Genomic DNA, 16,174 nt, shown 5'->3' with positions numbered 1-16,174 from the left:
ACTGCTCCAGAAGGATGTGACAGGCACGAGACCACGGCAACCTGCAGATCCTGTTCCCTGGAATATTTTCTCTCATCTGTAATCACTTCATCAAAAGCCATAAATCAGCGAGGGGAGGCTCCAACGCACAAGCACGGCTGCAATTTGTGCCTTCCTGCCCAGTGTTTTGTTTGGCACATGGGACTGCAAAGCTTTTCCTGAAACATTGATGGTGACACCACAGGAGGACTCAGTGAAACTGGAGAGGGAGGCCACTGGCATTCCTGGTCCTGCTTCCATCATCCCTGCTTCCTCTTTGTTTATTGGAGATGATTCAGGGAGCAAAGCAGTGGGTCCATTTTTGTATTTACTCTGGAGTTCATTGTTCCAAGCTTGTTTTCCAGTCCTGGGTGCTGAACATCCCAGTCCTGATCTGAACATCCAAAGGGGGACACCTTCACCAGAGGGCACAGGAGGAGGAGATGGCAGCCAGAGGGACACGAATAGGAGGCAGAAAAAGGAGGCTAGGGGAGTTTTCCCGAGCAAAACCTGGCTTGGAGAAGGCAGGTGGCTCTCGAGTGGCCTTGTCCTGGTGTCTCAGAGAGGAATCTTGCTTTGCTTCCCTTGGGAAAGGACTCCAGGACTCTCTTTCCTGACCTTTGTGCAAAAATAAATAAAATTACCCAAAACCTTAAAACTTGTGCAGGGCCAACGGGATCTGCTGAAGTGGCTGGCACATCTACTTGGAGCCAGGTGGATCCTGGGAGCCGAAGTTATGGAGCTCCCCGAAATCCATGGAATTTTGTGGCCAGGAGAGCAAAGGCAGCGTCTGAAGGGCTGTCAGGGCCCTGCCTGGATGGAGAGGACAGAGCTGAAATCCTGGGGTCCCACCCTGGCACCACCTCCTGCTTCTTGTGACAGAGAAAGAGCAAAACCGCTTTGTCCATGAATATTCCACGTGGAAAAGGGTTTGGTCCAGAGCTCCCCTCAGCCCAGGAAGCAGCTGCTGGGATCGCATCCTTCACGGCATTCCAAGCGTGTCCCGCTCCCACCCTGCTCCCCAGGGCAGTCCCCCCGCCCCAGGCGCCCCTTCTGCCTCACACTGATTACATTTATCTTCCTTTGTTTGCCAATAAAAATCCCTCCCCGTTTTTCTGTTTTCCATCTGACACACGGATTTTTCCCATGTGTGTTTCCTCCTCTCCTGGCCTGGGGCAGAGGGAAGGGAGGATCCCAGATCACCTCATGCCAGAGGAATTTTCACGTGCTTTTCCATCTCAGGTGGGAGAGCCTCCAGGACAGAGTTAGGAATGTCCCCTGGGCCGAGGAGACGCGTGTCGAAGCAGGACACCCCGGAACGCCAGAGAACCACCCCAGGACCTGCTCCCAGTGCCTCCGCTCCAGGCACCAGTTCTGCTTGGGAATTGGCCAGATCCCTGGGAAACCAGGACTTCTAATTCATTACCGGAGGTCTGAGTGACCGTGGGACAACCTCTGCCCCAAAATCCTGCCCAGGTTTGCTGCTCCAGGCGAGGGGGACTGGCAGGCGGCTGGAGCGCAGAGCACAGGAGAGCGGAGGCTGCTCGAACACCGGAAAAAAGGCAAACACCCGTGCCCGCACCGGCAGGGTGGCACCGCCAGGGTCGGCTGGCAGTTTGACACCCCCAGGCGGTCCCAGCATGTACAGGCGGGTCCCGGGGATGGGCAGCGACCCCGAGCCCGAAGGATCGGCTGCGCCGCGGCCCTTCCCTCCGCTCCGCCGGAGGGCGCCCGACCCTCACCGGCGGGATGGCACCGTGCGCGCCGGGAGCTGCAGGCGCGCCGGGAGCTGCAGGCGCGCCGGGGCTGGCGCGATGCGCGCCGGGAGCTGTAGGCGCGCCGGGAGCTGCAGGCGCGCCGGGAGCTGTAGGCGCGGTGCGCGCCGGGAGCTGTAGGCGCGGCGGGGCTGGCGCGATGCGCGCCGGGAGCTGTAGGCGCGCCGGGAGCTGTAGGCGCGATGCGCGCCGGGAGCTGTAGGCGCGCCGGGAGCTGTAGGCGCGGTGCGCGCCGGGAGCTGTAGGCGAGGAGCCCCTAGCTAAGGCCGCGCCCGAGGGCTCCGCGGCGCCGCGCTGGTGTCGTCACTTCCGACGCGCAGGGGCCTGGCGGGATGGCGGCGCGGCGGCGGCGGGAGCGGAACCGGCGCCGGCAACGGGACCGGGACTGGGACCGGGACCGGGACTGGGACACCGAGCCGGAGCCCGACGGGGCCGGGATGGCGGCGCTCTCCGAGAAGATGGTGAACGGCTGGGTGATGCAGTTCTACTTCCACCGGGCCGCAGAGGCCTATCGCTCCGGGCGCAACCGCGATTTCCGCCAGTTCCGAGACATCATGCAGGGTGCGCGGGGCCGGGCGGCGGCGGGGGCGGGCCGGGCGGTTCCGCTCGGGCCGCAGCCCTGACCCGCCGTTTGTCCCGCAGCGCTGCTCATGCGGCCCCTGGTCCGGCAGCCGGACGTGGCCCAGATGCTCCGCATCATGCAGCTGCTGTCGCGGGTGGAGGAGGGCGAGAACCTCGGTAGGTGCTGCGAGATCTGCAGGGCCCCGGTGTGTCCGTGTCCCCGCAGCTCCCGGGGCTCGGTCCCTGCTCGGAGCAGGGCTATGGGTCAGCCTCAGGGGTCTCTTCCTCTCTGTGGGGCCAAGAGCAGCGTCCGGGGTTGGCAAACCCATCAGCCTGGTGGCTCCTGCTGAGCCTCGGGGCTTCCAAAATGCTGCCCCGGGTCAGAGCTGGGATGGTCTCGAGTGCTGCCCGCCGAGTTTCCCGTGGCTGTCGGGGCAGGAATTGAGCCATGGGCAGCGGCTCGGCCCGGGGGCTGCAGGGGCTGTGGCACAGCTGTGCAGGTGGCTGCTGCCCCCGTGCAGGTGAATAAGCAGCTCCCTGCAGGGAGGCGCCGTGACCGCCCCAGAGGTGTGGCTGTCCATTCTTGCAGATTGCACCTTCGACAGGGATTCCGAGCTGACCCCGCTGGAGTCGGCCATGCTGGTCGTGGACTACATCCGTAAGGAGTTCTCCGTGCCAGACAGGACCATAGAACCCGTGCAGAAAATGGTGAAGGAAGCTGTAAGATCTCCTTCTCTCTCAGTAAATACGTGAGGCAGCTTTTGCCTCGCGTGGGCGATGCTGGGAGCTGCCTCACGTGTGGGATTCCCTCCTTGTCTGCAAACTCCTGCCTGCTGTGCTGGGGCAGTTCTGTGTGGAAGCTGGCACTGAGCTGCTCCCTGTGCCCTGCTCCAGTCTGTGCTTGTTCTCCTCTGCAGGCTGTTGTCGTCTGTATCAGGAACAAGGAGTTTGAAAAAGCTTCTGACATCGTCAAGAAGCACTTTGGCCAGGAGCCCGGAAACCAAGTGAGTCTGTGCTGCAGTGAAGTGGGAGCTGCTGGCGTGTGCACAGGGGGTCTGATGTGTCCTGGGAAGGTTGGGGTGGAGGCCACAATGGAAGCAATCCTTCTGGAGTGCTGCACGTTTGGGTTGTCCCCTTGGAGCCCCCTCTGCCCCCCACCCTTCCTCACACACCTTCACAGCCCTTCCAGGCACCACCATTTATCCCTTGGTGAGCCCCCAGCTCAGCTTCTGAGCAGGGTCTGGGGGCAGCAGGAGTTCCCACTCCTGCTCTGCAGGCAAGGAGAACTCCTGACATAAGGTGCTTCTGCTGCTCCTTGGTTGCTCTCCTGTTCCTCTGGCCTTTTCCCAGCCTCACCTTGGTGTTCATTGGTTGTGCCTGGAGAACACTCAGCAGGAAGGACCCAGTCCTTGCTGTGCTTGTCACTGCTTCCCTGTCCCTGCCCGGAGCGTTCTCACCTGACCCCGTGCATCCCTTCTCCAGAAAAAGAGGAACGAGTGGCTGGCTGTCATCCAGGAGAAGAATCCCTCTCACCCAAAGGTCAAAAACTTCTCCTACAAGGACTTCCAGCAGAGCATCTTTGACTTCCTCAAGGGCTACATGGACGACTCGGAGCCCGTGCTGCTGACGGTGCGTGAGCGCCCGCTGCCCGGGGCTGGGCTGCAGCAGGGAAAGCCTGCCACGCCGAATTCAGGCCATTCCCAGGAGCCTTACGTGGCCCATCGAGGTGTTCCAGCCCTGAAACGCCTGTGGGAGGGGTGAAATGGAATGGGAGCACGAGGAATCATCTCTGTAATGGTGCTGTGCTTTCTCTCTCTTCAAGTCATTGAAAAAGACTTTGAACTTGGAGCAAGGCAAAGCAAAATCCTCGCTGGGGACTTCTGAGCTTGCAGATGGGCTGAAGGACCAGGCAGCAGCTCCGGAGGCCTTGGGAAGTGCAGAGGGCCCAGCCGGAGCTCCAGAGGCATCGGGAAGTGCAGAGGGCCCAGCCGGAGCTCCAGAGCTTGCAGGAGCAACAGAAGACCTGGAGGGAGCTGCCAACCCTGCAGAAAGGCTAGCTGGTCTCACAGCAGCTGCAGAGATTGTGGAAGAAGCCAGTGGCCCTGCAGCAGCTGTGGAACCCATGGAAGTAGTGACTGACCCAGCAGCAACGCCTGAACATTTAACAGCAGCGTGTGATGTCCTGAAGGGCACGCCAGAGCCTATGGACGTAGCCAAAGAACCAGCAGCAGCAGCCCCAGAACTCCCCAGGGTGCCCACCAGGGAGTCACAAAGGTGGGCAGAGGGGTCTGTCTCTAGGTTGTGGATGGCCTAGTTAGCCTCAAGTTCCCTTCCAAGGGGCAATCCCTGTGTCCAGGCAGCCCCTAATTCCCCAAAAGCCTGCCCAGGCCAGCCCAGAGGCGATGGTGCAGGACTCTGGGTGCTGGGAGAGGTGTTTGTTGAGGTGCTGTGGTTCAGCTGCTGTCAGGAGGTGCTGCAGTGAGCAGGGAGGGGGCAGTGGGAATGGCAGGAGGCAGTGGGGCAGGATTCTCCATCCCTGCTGCCTGGGGCACTGCCCTGAGCAGGAGGGAGGGCAGGGAACGCCCTCCTCCTGGATTTGTGCTGCAGGGAGCTGGGGCTGCCAGTGCGGGCGAGGCTGCATCTCGGGGCAGCAGAGCTCCCTCGGCAGTTTCCCTACAAGCCTCCTGGTTGTGTTTATTTTATAGGCAGCCCCCCGGAGCTGTAACCTCGTGTGGGATTTCTGTCCTGAGAGAAGCTTTCAAGATCCTGTCGGACTCTGGGGACCCGGACGCCCTTTTCACCAAACTGGACGAAACAGACTTGCCTTCCCCCAAGCAACTGTCTCCTTCTGTATCCCACAGAACCAAGAGATGCAGAGAAGTGGAGAATCAAGCTTCTGAGACCTCACAACCTCCTGAAACGTCCCATAACATCAAAAACTTGTTCAGCATAAGCAATCTGATCATGGAGTTGGACGGCTCGTCCAGCATGTCCAGCGAGGGCCCCGACTCTTCCCAGGAGCACGTGGTCTCTTCTGCTTCCAAACCTGCTCCGAAATTGCCTGAGAAGCCCTTGGCTGCCCAGAGTGAGAAGTATGGAGCCCCTCTCGTGTGGTATTGTCTGCTCTGCCCCAGTCTTGTCTCGCTGATGTTGGCAGCCTGAGCACCGAACCCTTGCCCTGTGTGCCAAGATGAGTGTTGGCCTTGCCCGCCAGCCCGTGTGGAACTGGGCACAGCAAACCCTCTCTTGCCCGTATGTTTGGCTTTAAAACCAATTATGGGTTAACGAAGAGGAGAAAATGATCGAGTCCTACTGGTAGTGAGGTGCTGCAGCTGGTCCTGGCATGTGATTCCAGTACAAGGAACACGTGTTGCTCTGATTTTTTTGAAGTGTTTTCTTTTATAGTTCTTTGGAAAGTTTTAAAGTTCTCATAAAACTTCTTTAGCCTTCTAATAATGTTTACATGTTTCTACTGGAGTTGTCATGCACTGTTCATGTAAATAATGATTGTTTTGCATTCTTTGTTGAAGTTTTCCTTTTTAATGGAAAAAGGGTGATCCCACAACGAATAATGTAAAACAATTATTATTTATATGAACAGTGTATGATAACTCTAATATGTAAATATTATTAAAAAGCTAAAGGAGTTTTATGAGATCTTTAAAACTTTCAAAAGAACTATAAAAGAAGACACTTTTAAAATCAGAGCAACACACGTTTTTCCACACTTCTCCCAGCTCCATCTCTAGCTGTAGGAGCATCCTTCTCTTGTTTCCCACCTCTTAATAAATACAGTGTCCACAGGCTGTCTCTGCTTGCTTGGTGGCCCTGCACCTGCTCCCCAAAAAACCTCCTGGGCCAGCAGCCAAAGTGAGCCTCACCTCATTCCAGGTCCTTCAAAGGACGGTGGAACAGCTCCTGTGGCACAGAGGAGAAGGACAGCTGGAGTGATGAGGACGAGCTCTTTGCAAATACAGGTACGAGAATCGCCCTGGCAGCGACTCCCTGTGCTGATCCTGGCATGGGGTCACTCACAGGGGTCTTGCTGCTGCCTGGGTGACTGAAGTTTGAAACCAGAAATCCTGTGGAAAGGCTGGGATAAAAGAATTGGGGTGTATTGCCTGTCACAGGGTGCTCTGACTGCACAGCTCAGCAGTTAAGCCCAAGGCAGCTTCTCAGGGAGGTCTGTACCTCCCAAATTATGGGAAATGTAACTCTCTCCCTTGTTTTCCAGTTTCATTTGAGAAAAGCAACCTCTCCAACTCCAGCTCCAAGAAACAGGTATGTGGAGCCTTAGGTGTTTCCAGCATGCCCTGCAGTGGGGCAGTGTCCATGGTAAAAGAGGCTGGAGCTGTGCCCCTCCTGCCTGCAGGGCACTGGGAATGTGCCTCAGGTCCCTTTGATGGCTCAGAACAAGGTTTGCCAAATTCCCCTCACGCTGGACAGGTTCTCGTTCAGGTGAGGGACACACATCTGGCAGCTGTTAGCCAGGAACAGGGCCCACGTTGGTGCCACCAGGAGCTCTCCTGGCCCCTGGGAAGGCAGCTGCTGCACCACAGCTCCCGTGCTGGGGCGTTGTGTGCAGCTGCCAGGACCTGGCTGCCTTCCTGCACGGGTGATGAGGGAAGGGACGTGCCAGGAGGAACTGGCAGCAGGCTGTGTGCCATGCAGCTGTTTCCTTGCTCTTTGTAGAAATGGACCATGCAGGAGAGCGAGTGGATCAAGGAGGGAGTGAAGAAGTACGGAGAAGGGAGGTGGAAATCCATTTGCCTGAAGTACCCCTTCAGGAACCGCACGGCCGTGATGATCAAGGACCGCTGGCGGACCATGAAGAAACTGGGAATGCTCTGAACTTGGGCGCCATAGGACTTTCTTCATGGTTTTTGGACCTGTTTGTTTTTTGGAAGCTGGACCAGAGTGCTGTCTCTGGCAGTGGGGAAGCCCCTCTGACACCAAAAGCGTGGCTGACAGCTCCAGCTGTACCTGCAGAGAGCAGCCTGCTGCATGTGGCAGGGCTGTGCAGCCTCTCAGCCTGAATTTAGACTGAGACTTCCTTGTCCACCTGACCACTGCAGCCTCTGGAACAAATCCCAGCTGTCTGCTCTGCTCAGGTGTGATCAGCAGGATGCTCTCAGAGGTGACTGTTTTTGTGTTTTAGTTGTCTGTTCTCTGAAGCACTTGGATCATCTCTTTGCCATCCCTCCCTTGTAGAACAGGCAGCACTGAGTCCCAGCACTTCTGTGCGGAAGAGATTCAGGCAAGAGGATCTACTTGTATTTTTTCCCCCTATTTCTGTTTTGTAAATGGCTAATCTGTGAGGAGAGATTGCTCCCTTCCAGCTCTGAGGCTTTAAAAAGCTAAAATTACTTTGTCTTTCAGTCCTTGGAACTATTTGTTTCTATGCTAAAACTTTTATTTCTGTCTTTGGTAATGTTTTCTTTGGACTTTTCCTGGTACTAGCCACATGTTCCTGCCTTCAGCTGCAAAGCTGGAAGTCACCTGTAAAATAAAGTTCCTTTCTTGTTTAACATCAAGAGTTGTGAAAGTGTGAATTTGTACCCCATGGGTGGAAATGCAGCAGAGGGGCACAGACTGCCCCAGGAATGTGGGGCTTTCCCTTCCCCTCTGGGAGTGTTGGGCGCTGCCCTGGAGGTACATGGGACACAGGAGTTTCTGGACTAGGTCGGGGCGATACAGGGGCACTTTACAAATTTAGTTTCTAAGTTGCTCTTGGCTGCCATCCAGCAAAGCCAGGGCTGGGAGAAGTTTTGTCTAGGAACAGCTGCTTCCCTCTCTGTCCTTCAGCTGCAGGTGCTGCACTTGGTGCCCCTTGCGCCCTGGCTGTGGCCAAGCGTTTTCCTCCCCTTCTGTAAATCCCTTCCCTGGAGCGCCCTGGGCAGCAGGAGCTTGGGTCAGAGCTGTGGGAGCTCCGAGGCAAGCTCTGAGGCGAGCTGGTGGTGGCCACAGGAGCCGTGTCCCGTTCTTGCCCCCTCCAGGGCAGGCTCCTGCCCCGGCAGCACAGGCTGCGCGCGCTGCAGCTGCGCACGGGAGCAGGTTAATGATTACCCCGTGCCCCGGCCCCGCCTGGGAGCGAGTGCTGGAGCCCCGGGCAGCAGGAGGATGCTGCTGCTGCTGCTCCTGGCTCTGCTGGGCCCCGCTGGCTGCCCCAGGACAGAGCACCTGGGCAGCTCCAGCCAGGAGCCGCCGTTCCGCGGCGCCGACCGCTACGACTTCGCCATCGTCATCCCCGGCGGCAGCGTGGAGTGCTTCTGGCAGTTCTCGCACCAGGGCGGCAACTTCTTCTTCAGCTACGAGGTGAGGGCTAGGGACGTGTCCTGGGACAGGCTGGGCTGGATCCAGCCCGCGTGCTCCTGTGGCATCCTGGAGACTGTGCCTTTCCTAAGGCCCTTCATGGAATTGTGTGGGTCGGAGGCATCTCACAGCTCATTTCCTTCCACCCCTGCCGTGGCAGGGACACCTTCCCCTCTCCCAGGTTGCTCCAAGCCCTGTCCAACCTGAGGGTTGACAACTGCAGGGATGGGGCAGCCACAGCTGCTCTGGGCACCCTGTGCCAGAGCCTCCCCACTGTCACAGGGAAGTATTCCTTCCTAATATAACCAACCTCATCCCAATCTATCATCAATCCCATGGATTTTTTAAACCACCTGCTTTAAGCCCAGGAAGTGGTGCTGGGAGCTCTGGCATAGTTGGAAGCTCTGCCCTTCACTGCCTGGCCCGAGGCTGTGGCACAGCGCTCCTGGCACAGCGTGTGCCTGAGCTCTGTCCCCACAGGGAAACTCCAGCCCTTTCATCTCCTGTTTACACTGGGCTGGCTGAAGGAGAGCCAGGGCACAGCTGTGCCTGGTTGTGGCAGCTTTCCCCTGGCTCAGTGCTTGGCAGAGCAGCCCCACAGGAGCACATCCTCAGGGCTTGGCACAGCTCCATCCTGGACACAACAGTGACCCACAAATCCCCCTCGGGTGTTCCCCGCTCCAGGTCCAGCGGGCGACGGGGATTGGCAACAGCAGGAACGTCCTGGTGACAGCGAGTGATCCCAGCGGCTCCCAGCTTGGAGTGTCCCAGGACGTGCGAGGCCAGATCAACTTCCTCACCCAGGACACAGGCGAGCCCCAGCCCCTGCAGCAGCTCAGAGCCCGCCTGGCCAGGGGGCAGGATGAGGGCTGAGCACCAGGATGTGTCTGCCTGGGGCCCTTCCACCCAGGGACCAACAACCCCCTTCCCTCTGCAGGTTTCTACCAGCTCTGCCTGGACAACCAGCAAAACCACTTTGGCTTCATGCAGGTGTACCTCAACTTCGGTGTGTACTACGACGACTTCAGCATGGAGCACCAGCAGCCAGCAGAGAGGAAGGAGCTGAACGACACGCTGGAGGCAATTGGGGTGAGGCTGAGGGAGGCACAGGGAGCCCCAGCAGAGCAGGGATGGGCACGTCCTGCCCAGGACACTGAGCAGGGCCTCTGCCCGGGCTGAGCTGCAGCTGAGTGCTGCACTGAGCCCCAGGGGCAGCTCTGAGTGCAGCTCTGCCTCTCCTGCAGGTGAGCATCCAGAGGCTGCAGGTCCACATCTTCCACATCTGGCGCTTCTACAACTTTGCCCGGATGAGGAAAGGGGCCGACTCCTTCCTCCTGGAGTCCAACTACAACTATGTCAACGGGTGGTCAATGGCCCAGAGCTGTGTCATCGTCCTCTCCGGGCTGCTGCAGCTCTGCTTCCTCAAGCGCCTCTTCCACGTGCAAACCTCGGGCAGCCAGAAGTGCTAGAGCAGGGCAGGGACCTCCCTGCAGAGCCAGGGGACCTGGCTGCCACTCTGTCCCACCACGGAGCAGGAGGAAAGGCTGGATTCCACTTCCAGAAGGAGGCTGGAGAGTTCTCCCTGCTCCTGCCTTATCTCTAGCCCTCATCCAGGGAAAAGTCAAAGGCCACACTGTCACCTGAGTTCTGTGTGCTGTGCGGGTTTGTCACATCCCTACCCATTGCTAGCATCTTAATGGGCCTTTTCTACCAGACTCCCAATAAAGGAACCCCTGGCAGAGTCCAGGGAATGCCTGCTGCCCTCCAGCCTCTGTGAGAGCAGAAGATGCTGGGCACTCCCTCCCTCCCTCCCTCCCTGAAACTCAGACTCTGAGGCTCTCCCCAACCTCATCAATCCCCCCAAACACACGCCAGTGTGTCACACTGCCCACAGGAGGAGCGAGGACTCATTCCCCCAGACCTCCACACCAGACAAGAGGCACTGAGAAAAGGATCAGGCTTTATGTGACAGGGCTGGGGCCAGGGCCCCTCCTCCCGTGCTGGCAGCAGCCCCCTGAGGGCTCTGGGGCTCTGTGCTGGCAGCTCCCCACGTCTCCATCCCACTCGGAGTGGGCTTCCCGCAGCCACGGGAAGGACAGAGCCCGTTCCAGCCCAAACACTCACAGAGCACGAGGGTCCCCAGGGTCCCCGGGGTCCCTTATGTCAGCGTCTCCTCGTTCCGCACGTACTCGCCGACGTCGGCTTGGTGGAACACCACGATGGCCAAGGGGTCGACCTTGCGGCACTCCTGGGTGGACTTGGCAGCCACCCCGAAGCCCTGGGGGACGGAGGGGAGGTGAGGGAGGGTCGCCCAGGGTCTGGTATCCCCCCGCAGCCCTGGTGGGGCCAGGCGCTCACCAGCGGGACGTCGGCCATGGAATACACCACGACGCCCTGGTACTGCGCCGTGTTCTCCGTGATGCGGCCCAGCCCCGACTTCAGCACGTGGTTCCCGTAGAGGAAGGACTGCTCCGAGCCCGGCTTCACCCACACCTTGTACTGAGAGAGAGGGGCAGGGCCTGAGGGGCCGTGGGGCTGGCACGGGGCTGTGGGCTGGCACAGGGCCGTGGGGCTGGCACAGGGCCGTGGGGCTGCCATGGGGCTGGCACAGGGCCGTGGGGCTGGCACAGGGCCGTGGGGCTGCCACAGGGCCATGGGGCTGGCATGGGGCTGTGGGGCTGGCATGGGGCTGTGGGGCTGGCATGGGGCTGGCACAGGGCCGTGGGGCTGGCATGGGGCTGTGGGGCTGGCATGGGGCTGTCACGGTGTCGTGGGGCTGGCATGGGGCCGTGACCCACCTTGGCATAGGGCGCGAGGAAGTCCAGGGCAGTGACGCTGAGCCGGAACTTGTGGGATTTGGTGAACTTGCCAAAGCAGCTGCCCGGGGCCACCAGGCTGTCCCGGGGCACGCTGGCTGCCAGCTTCAGCAGCTTCTCACTGCGGGAGGGAAACGGAGATTTTAAGGAATTTAGAGATTTTAATTAGAGATAAGCCTTACTAGAGTTAATTGGAATAAATGAGTAGGCCTTGGTGAAGTTAAGAGTTTGTAATTAACTAGTAACTGATTGCTTGTCAGCACAATGTTGAGTTAGCTGGGTTTACAATGAAGAATACACAAACTGACAAAGAGCTTTTAGGAACATAAGACAATTCTGGGGCTCCTCTGAAACCAACTGAAGACAAGGAATGGGAGTTCTACCAAGAGTTCATTTGTCATTTTTGCATTGAAAAGGTAGAAAGGCCAGAACAAGGAAGACTTCATTGACTTCCTCATTTTGGGACCTCTCCCCATGAAAGGGACACCGACCCATTTCAAGGAACAAATCACACATGCTGAATGGCTTTGGGAGTGATTGGCATAGGAAGTGAGGAATGGGCTGTACCAAAATGATGAATATGCATTTGTATTTTGGGTATTCAATACCTGTATGGATAAAAGGGCTCTGTAATCACCTGGAAGGGGCGGTGTGGATTTGGGAGCAATCCCACACACAACAAACACATTTTCTAACTTTAAACCGTTAGAGAGTTTTTGTCCCTCACAGCTGGCTGTCGGTGCTAGCTCAATGTCCGGATTTCCCAATCAAGCAGGGGCAGGGCCGCGCCCGCCGCTCACCTGAGGTAGAACACGCGCTCCCGGTGCAGGCGGAAGCAGTAGGTGCCGTCGGGCCGGTCCACCAGCAGCTGGATGTTCTCCCCGATGCTGCGGGACCGAGCCCGTCAGCCCGGCCCGTCCTGCCGCGGGACCTCCGGGGCTCCCGGTGCCCCGCCGGGCCGGGACACAGCACCCCTGGCTGCCCGTGGTCTCCCCGTTCCCCGCGATCCAGCCCGCCCGGTGCCCATCCCTCCCGGTGCGCATCCCTTCTCCGTGCCCGGTCCCGCCCGGTGCCCAGTGCCCATCCCTCCCGGTGCCCATCCCTTCCCCGTGCCCGGTCCCGCCCGGTGCCCAGTGCCCATCCCTCCCGGTGCCCATCCCGCCCGGTGCCCATCGCTTCCCCGTGCCCGGTCCCGCCCAGTGCCCGGTCCCGCCCGGTGCCCATCCCTGCCGGTGCCCGTGCCCGATCCCCGGCATCCCGCCGGCCCCGGCCCCTCACTATTTCCCGAGCTTCTCGAACACCGCGCGCGTCTCCGCCTCCGTCAGCGGCCGCATCTCCCGCGCCGCGCACGCGGGGCCGCCGCGGCCGGAAGCGAGCGGCGCGGGACGGGCGGAAGCGGAAGTGACGGAGGCGGAAGCGGCGGGCGCGGGGGTGACGCGGCGGCGATGGCGGCGGCGGCGGCGGAGGAGGCGCGGCTGCTGGCCTGGCTGCGCGGCCCCGCGGCGCCCGGCGGCCCCGAGCTCGCCGCTTACGTGTCGGAGCTGGCGGCGCTGGGGCTGGCGGAGCTGGGCCGGGAGCCGGCGCGGCTGGCGGCGGAGCGGGCGCGGGTCGGGGCCGAGACGCGCCGCCTCGCCTTCGAGCACTACCGAGCCTTCATCCGCTCCGCCGAGTGCACCGGCCGCGCCGGCCGCGGCTTCGGCGGCATCGAGAGCCGGCTGGGCAGGCTGCTGGAGCGGCTGCCCGCGCTGCAGGACGCCTGCCGGTGCGGGACGGGCACCGGGCACCGGCAGCGGGTGGGGACGGGGCAGGGCGGGCCGGGATGGGCTGCGAGGCCGGTGGGGACGGCAGCGTCCCCGATGCAGGCGCTGCGGGCAGGGCTCTCCCGCTGATGCCGTGCCGCCCCGCAGGAGCTTCATGCGCGATGCCGAGGCCATCGCCTGCAGCCGGCGCATGAACAGCCTGACGCTGAACCGGCACACCGAGATCCTGGAGATCCTGGAGATCCCGCAGCTCATGGACACCTGCGTCCGGAACGGCTACTACGAGGAGGCCCTGGAGCTGACGGCCTACGTGCGCCGGCTGGAGAGGAAGCACAGCAGCATCCCCGTTATCCAGGTGAGCCCCGCAGTGCCTGTGCCCGCGACTGGGGTGAACCCCGTGTTGTGCCATCCTGGGATCCAGCAGAACCCTGTGCTGACCCAAACCCCTGACCCAGGTGACCCCCACGCTGCCCCGTGTCTGTACCTGACTTGTTGCTCTGGTTTTTAAAAGTGTTACATTTTCTTTTATAGTTCTTTTGAAAGTTTTAAAGTTCTCATAAAACTTCTTCAGCCTTCTGATAATGTTTACAGGTTTCTACAGGAGTTCTCACACACTGTTCATGTAAATAATGATCGTTTTGCATTCTTCTTTGTGGGAGGAGGGAATTGATGGGCTGTTGGTTTGACCAGTGTGGTTGGAGAGGTGGCAATTCCACCCTCCAATCCACTGCCACTTTTGGAATTCTGTATATTGCGAGGTCAGAAATAGAACCGCCTCTTTTTCTCTGTTGAACTCCCCGAGCTGTGCACTCGTTTGGTGTCCAGCAGCGGCCCTGAGCACAGGCTCTGTGTTCCGCAGGGCATCGTGGAGGAGGTGCGCCAGTCGGCCCAGCTGATGCTGAGCCAGCTCATCCAGCAGCTGCGCACCAACATCCCGCTGCCCGCCTGCCTGCGCGTCATCGGCTTCCTGCGCCGCATGGACGTGCTCACCGAGGCCGAGCTGCGCGTCAAGTTCCTGCAGGCGCGCGACGCCTGGCTGCGCTCCGTGCAGGCCTCCGTCCCCGACCACGACCCCTACGTGCACCTCACCAAGACCATCGAGGCCTGCCGCGTGCACCTGTTCGACGTGGTCACCCAGTACCGCGCCATCTTCTCGGACGAGGAGCCGCTGGCCGAGGCCGCGGCGCCCGGCGAGGGGGCCATCTTCCACAGCTGGGTGCTGCAGAAGGTCTCCGAGTTCCTGCGCGCGCTGCGGCGCGACCTGGAGCGCGGCGTGGGCGGCCGGCTGGACTCGCTGCTGGGGCAGTGCATGTACTTCGGGCTGTCCTTCAGCAGGGTGGGCGTGGATTTCCGCGGGCAGCTGGCCCCCCTCTTCCAGCGCGTGGCCGCCGACGCCTTCGGCAAGGCGGTGGAGGAGGCGGTGGAGAAGTTCCGGGAGGAGATGAATTCCTATACCCTGATCTCGGCTCCGGCCGTGCTGGGGGGCACTGCAGCGGTGCCGGTGCCCACAGCCCAGCCTGGCACGCTGCAGCCCCCCATGGTGCTGCTGGACTTCCCACCCCTTGCCTGCTTCCTCAATGGGCTCCTCGTTGCCTTCAATGACCTGCGGCTCTGCTGCCCCATCGCCCTGGCACAGGATGTCACCGCCTGCCTGGACGCTGCCCTTGGCGAGGTGAGCCCGCAGGATGGAGCTCAGTCCTGGGAGATCATGGGCCAGATTCGTTCTGGGTTGGGAAAGCCTCTGAGATCATCCAGTCCAACCAAACCCTGCACTGCCAAGGCCACCCCTAAGCCGTGTCCTCAAGTGCCACATCCACACAGCTGTTAAATCTACCCAGGGATGGGATTCCACCGCTGCCCTGTGCCAGGGCTGGACAGCACTTTCCGGGAAGAAATTTTCCTCATGTCCCACTTAAACTTCCCCTGGGACAACTTCAGGCTCTTTTCTTGTCCTGTCCCTTGTTCTTTGGGAGCAGAGCCCAGCCCCACCCTGGGAGTAGTGGAGGGTGAGCAGGTCCCTCTCGAGCCTCCTTTTCTCCAGGCTAAGCCCTCCCAGCTGCTCCTTGTGCTTGAGCTCCTTCTCCAGCTCCCTTCCTTTCCCTGCACACACTCCAGTCCCACAGTGTGTATCTCTGATGTCCCAGAACTGACCTCAGGATTCAAATGTGGCATCACCAATGCCCAGCACAGGAAGATGGGCACTGCCCTGGGCCTGTGGCCACACTGTTGCTGGTACAAGCCAAGTGCCACTGGCCTCCTTACCCACCTGGGCACGTGGCTGTCACCAGGTGACCTGTCCGCCTCTCTCTCTGCCCAGGTGACCAAAACCATCCTGGCCTTCCACCGTGCTGAGGAGGCGGCTTTCAGCGGGCGGGAGCAGGAGCTCTTTACCCAGTTTTGCACAGCATTCCTGGAGGACCTGCTGCCCTACCTGAACCGCTGCCTCCAGGTGCTTTTCCCTCCAGCACAGATTGCACAGGCACTGGGTGAGTTCTCAGGCCTTGGTTTTTGTTGCAGGGGGAGGACACCCGTGGCTTCCCCCGGCGCTGAGCGGGCCCTGTCCTGCTCTTGCCCCTCTGCGGGGTCTCGATGCCCGCAGAGCCCCTCACCCCTCTCTCCCCTTCCCAAGGTGTCCCCCCGACGCAGCTGCAGCGTTTCGGCCGCCTGGGCCGCATCGACGTGGCCGCCCTCAGGGAGCCGCTGGCTTTCCTCCTTCCGCCGGCACCGGGCGGGGAGGAGCCGCCACCGGAGACCGCCCCGGACGCGGAGAGGGAACACGCGGCCGTGCCCACCGAGCCCACCGAGGGTCCCTCCGGAGATGCTGCGCTGCCGGGGGAGGGTGACCCGGTGGCCACGGGGTAACCGGGCCGGGGCCCGCCCGCGTCACCGGGGGAGCGACCCGGGCCCCGCCCGCCCCGGGGCCGCCAGGGGG

At 60.6% G+C, this 16,174-nt stretch overlaps 4 protein-coding genes across 5 annotated transcripts; 3 read left to right on the top strand and 1 right to left on the bottom strand.

The window, feature by feature from the left end:
* The first annotated feature begins 2,111 nt into the window (after positions 1–2,111).
* TERF2 (telomeric repeat binding factor 2) lies at positions 2,112–7,888 on the top strand. Of its 2 annotated transcripts, none has more exons than XM_021526974.3 (10): positions 2,112–2,354; positions 2,436–2,531; positions 2,944–3,074; positions 3,272–3,358; positions 3,837–3,983; positions 4,177–4,628; positions 5,216–5,446; positions 6,246–6,331; positions 6,589–6,635; positions 7,047–7,888. In XM_021526974.3, the coding sequence occupies exons 1-10, from the start codon at positions 2,126–2,128 to the stop codon at positions 7,203–7,205; spliced, it is 1,665 nt and encodes a 554-aa protein (XP_021382649.1). In that variant the 5' UTR covers positions 2,112–2,125; the 3' UTR covers positions 7,206–7,888. The 2 variants fall into 2 exon arrangements, with proteins under 2 accessions (XP_021382649.1, XP_021382648.1); XM_021526973.3 differs by having other exon boundaries at positions 5,060–5,446.
* Positions 7,879–10,305, top strand: TMED6 (transmembrane p24 trafficking protein 6). The gene is made up of 4 exons (XM_021526975.3): positions 7,879–8,669; positions 9,351–9,477; positions 9,604–9,755; positions 9,911–10,305. Exons 1-4 carry the CDS (start codon positions 8,475–8,477, stop codon positions 10,133–10,135), a joined length of 699 nt encoding a protein of 232 aa, XP_021382650.1. The 5' UTR covers positions 7,879–8,474; the 3' UTR covers positions 10,136–10,305.
* Positions 10,306–10,606: 301 nt separating this feature from the next.
* Positions 10,607–12,855, bottom strand: NIP7 (nucleolar pre-rRNA processing protein NIP7). The gene is made up of 5 exons (XM_021526976.2): positions 12,761–12,855; positions 12,283–12,369; positions 11,465–11,603; positions 11,025–11,165; positions 10,607–10,944 (listed from the first exon to the last, which is right to left on the bottom strand). Exons 1-5 carry the CDS (start codon positions 12,814–12,816, stop codon positions 10,825–10,827), a joined length of 543 nt encoding a protein of 180 aa, XP_021382651.1. The 5' UTR covers positions 12,817–12,855; the 3' UTR covers positions 10,607–10,824.
* A 54-nt stretch (positions 12,856–12,909) lies between these two features.
* Positions 12,910–16,157, top strand: COG8 (component of oligomeric golgi complex 8). The gene is made up of 5 exons (XM_031505875.3): positions 12,910–13,244; positions 13,390–13,597; positions 14,102–14,914; positions 15,560–15,728; positions 15,872–16,157. Exons 1-5 carry the CDS (start codon positions 12,928–12,930, stop codon positions 16,102–16,104), a joined length of 1,740 nt encoding a protein of 579 aa, XP_031361735.3. The 5' UTR covers positions 12,910–12,927; the 3' UTR covers positions 16,105–16,157.
* The last annotated feature ends 17 nt before the right edge of the window (positions 16,158–16,174 follow it).

This window comes from Lonchura striata, chromosome 11 (assembly GCF_050655825.1).
Source record: "Lonchura striata isolate lonStrDom1 chromosome 11, ASM5065582v1, whole genome shotgun sequence".
Lineage (NCBI taxonomy): Eukaryota > Metazoa > Chordata > Aves > Passeriformes > Estrildidae > Lonchura > Lonchura striata.
Note: the sequence above shows the minus strand (reverse complement) of the source record. Positions and strands in the feature narration are given on the sequence as shown.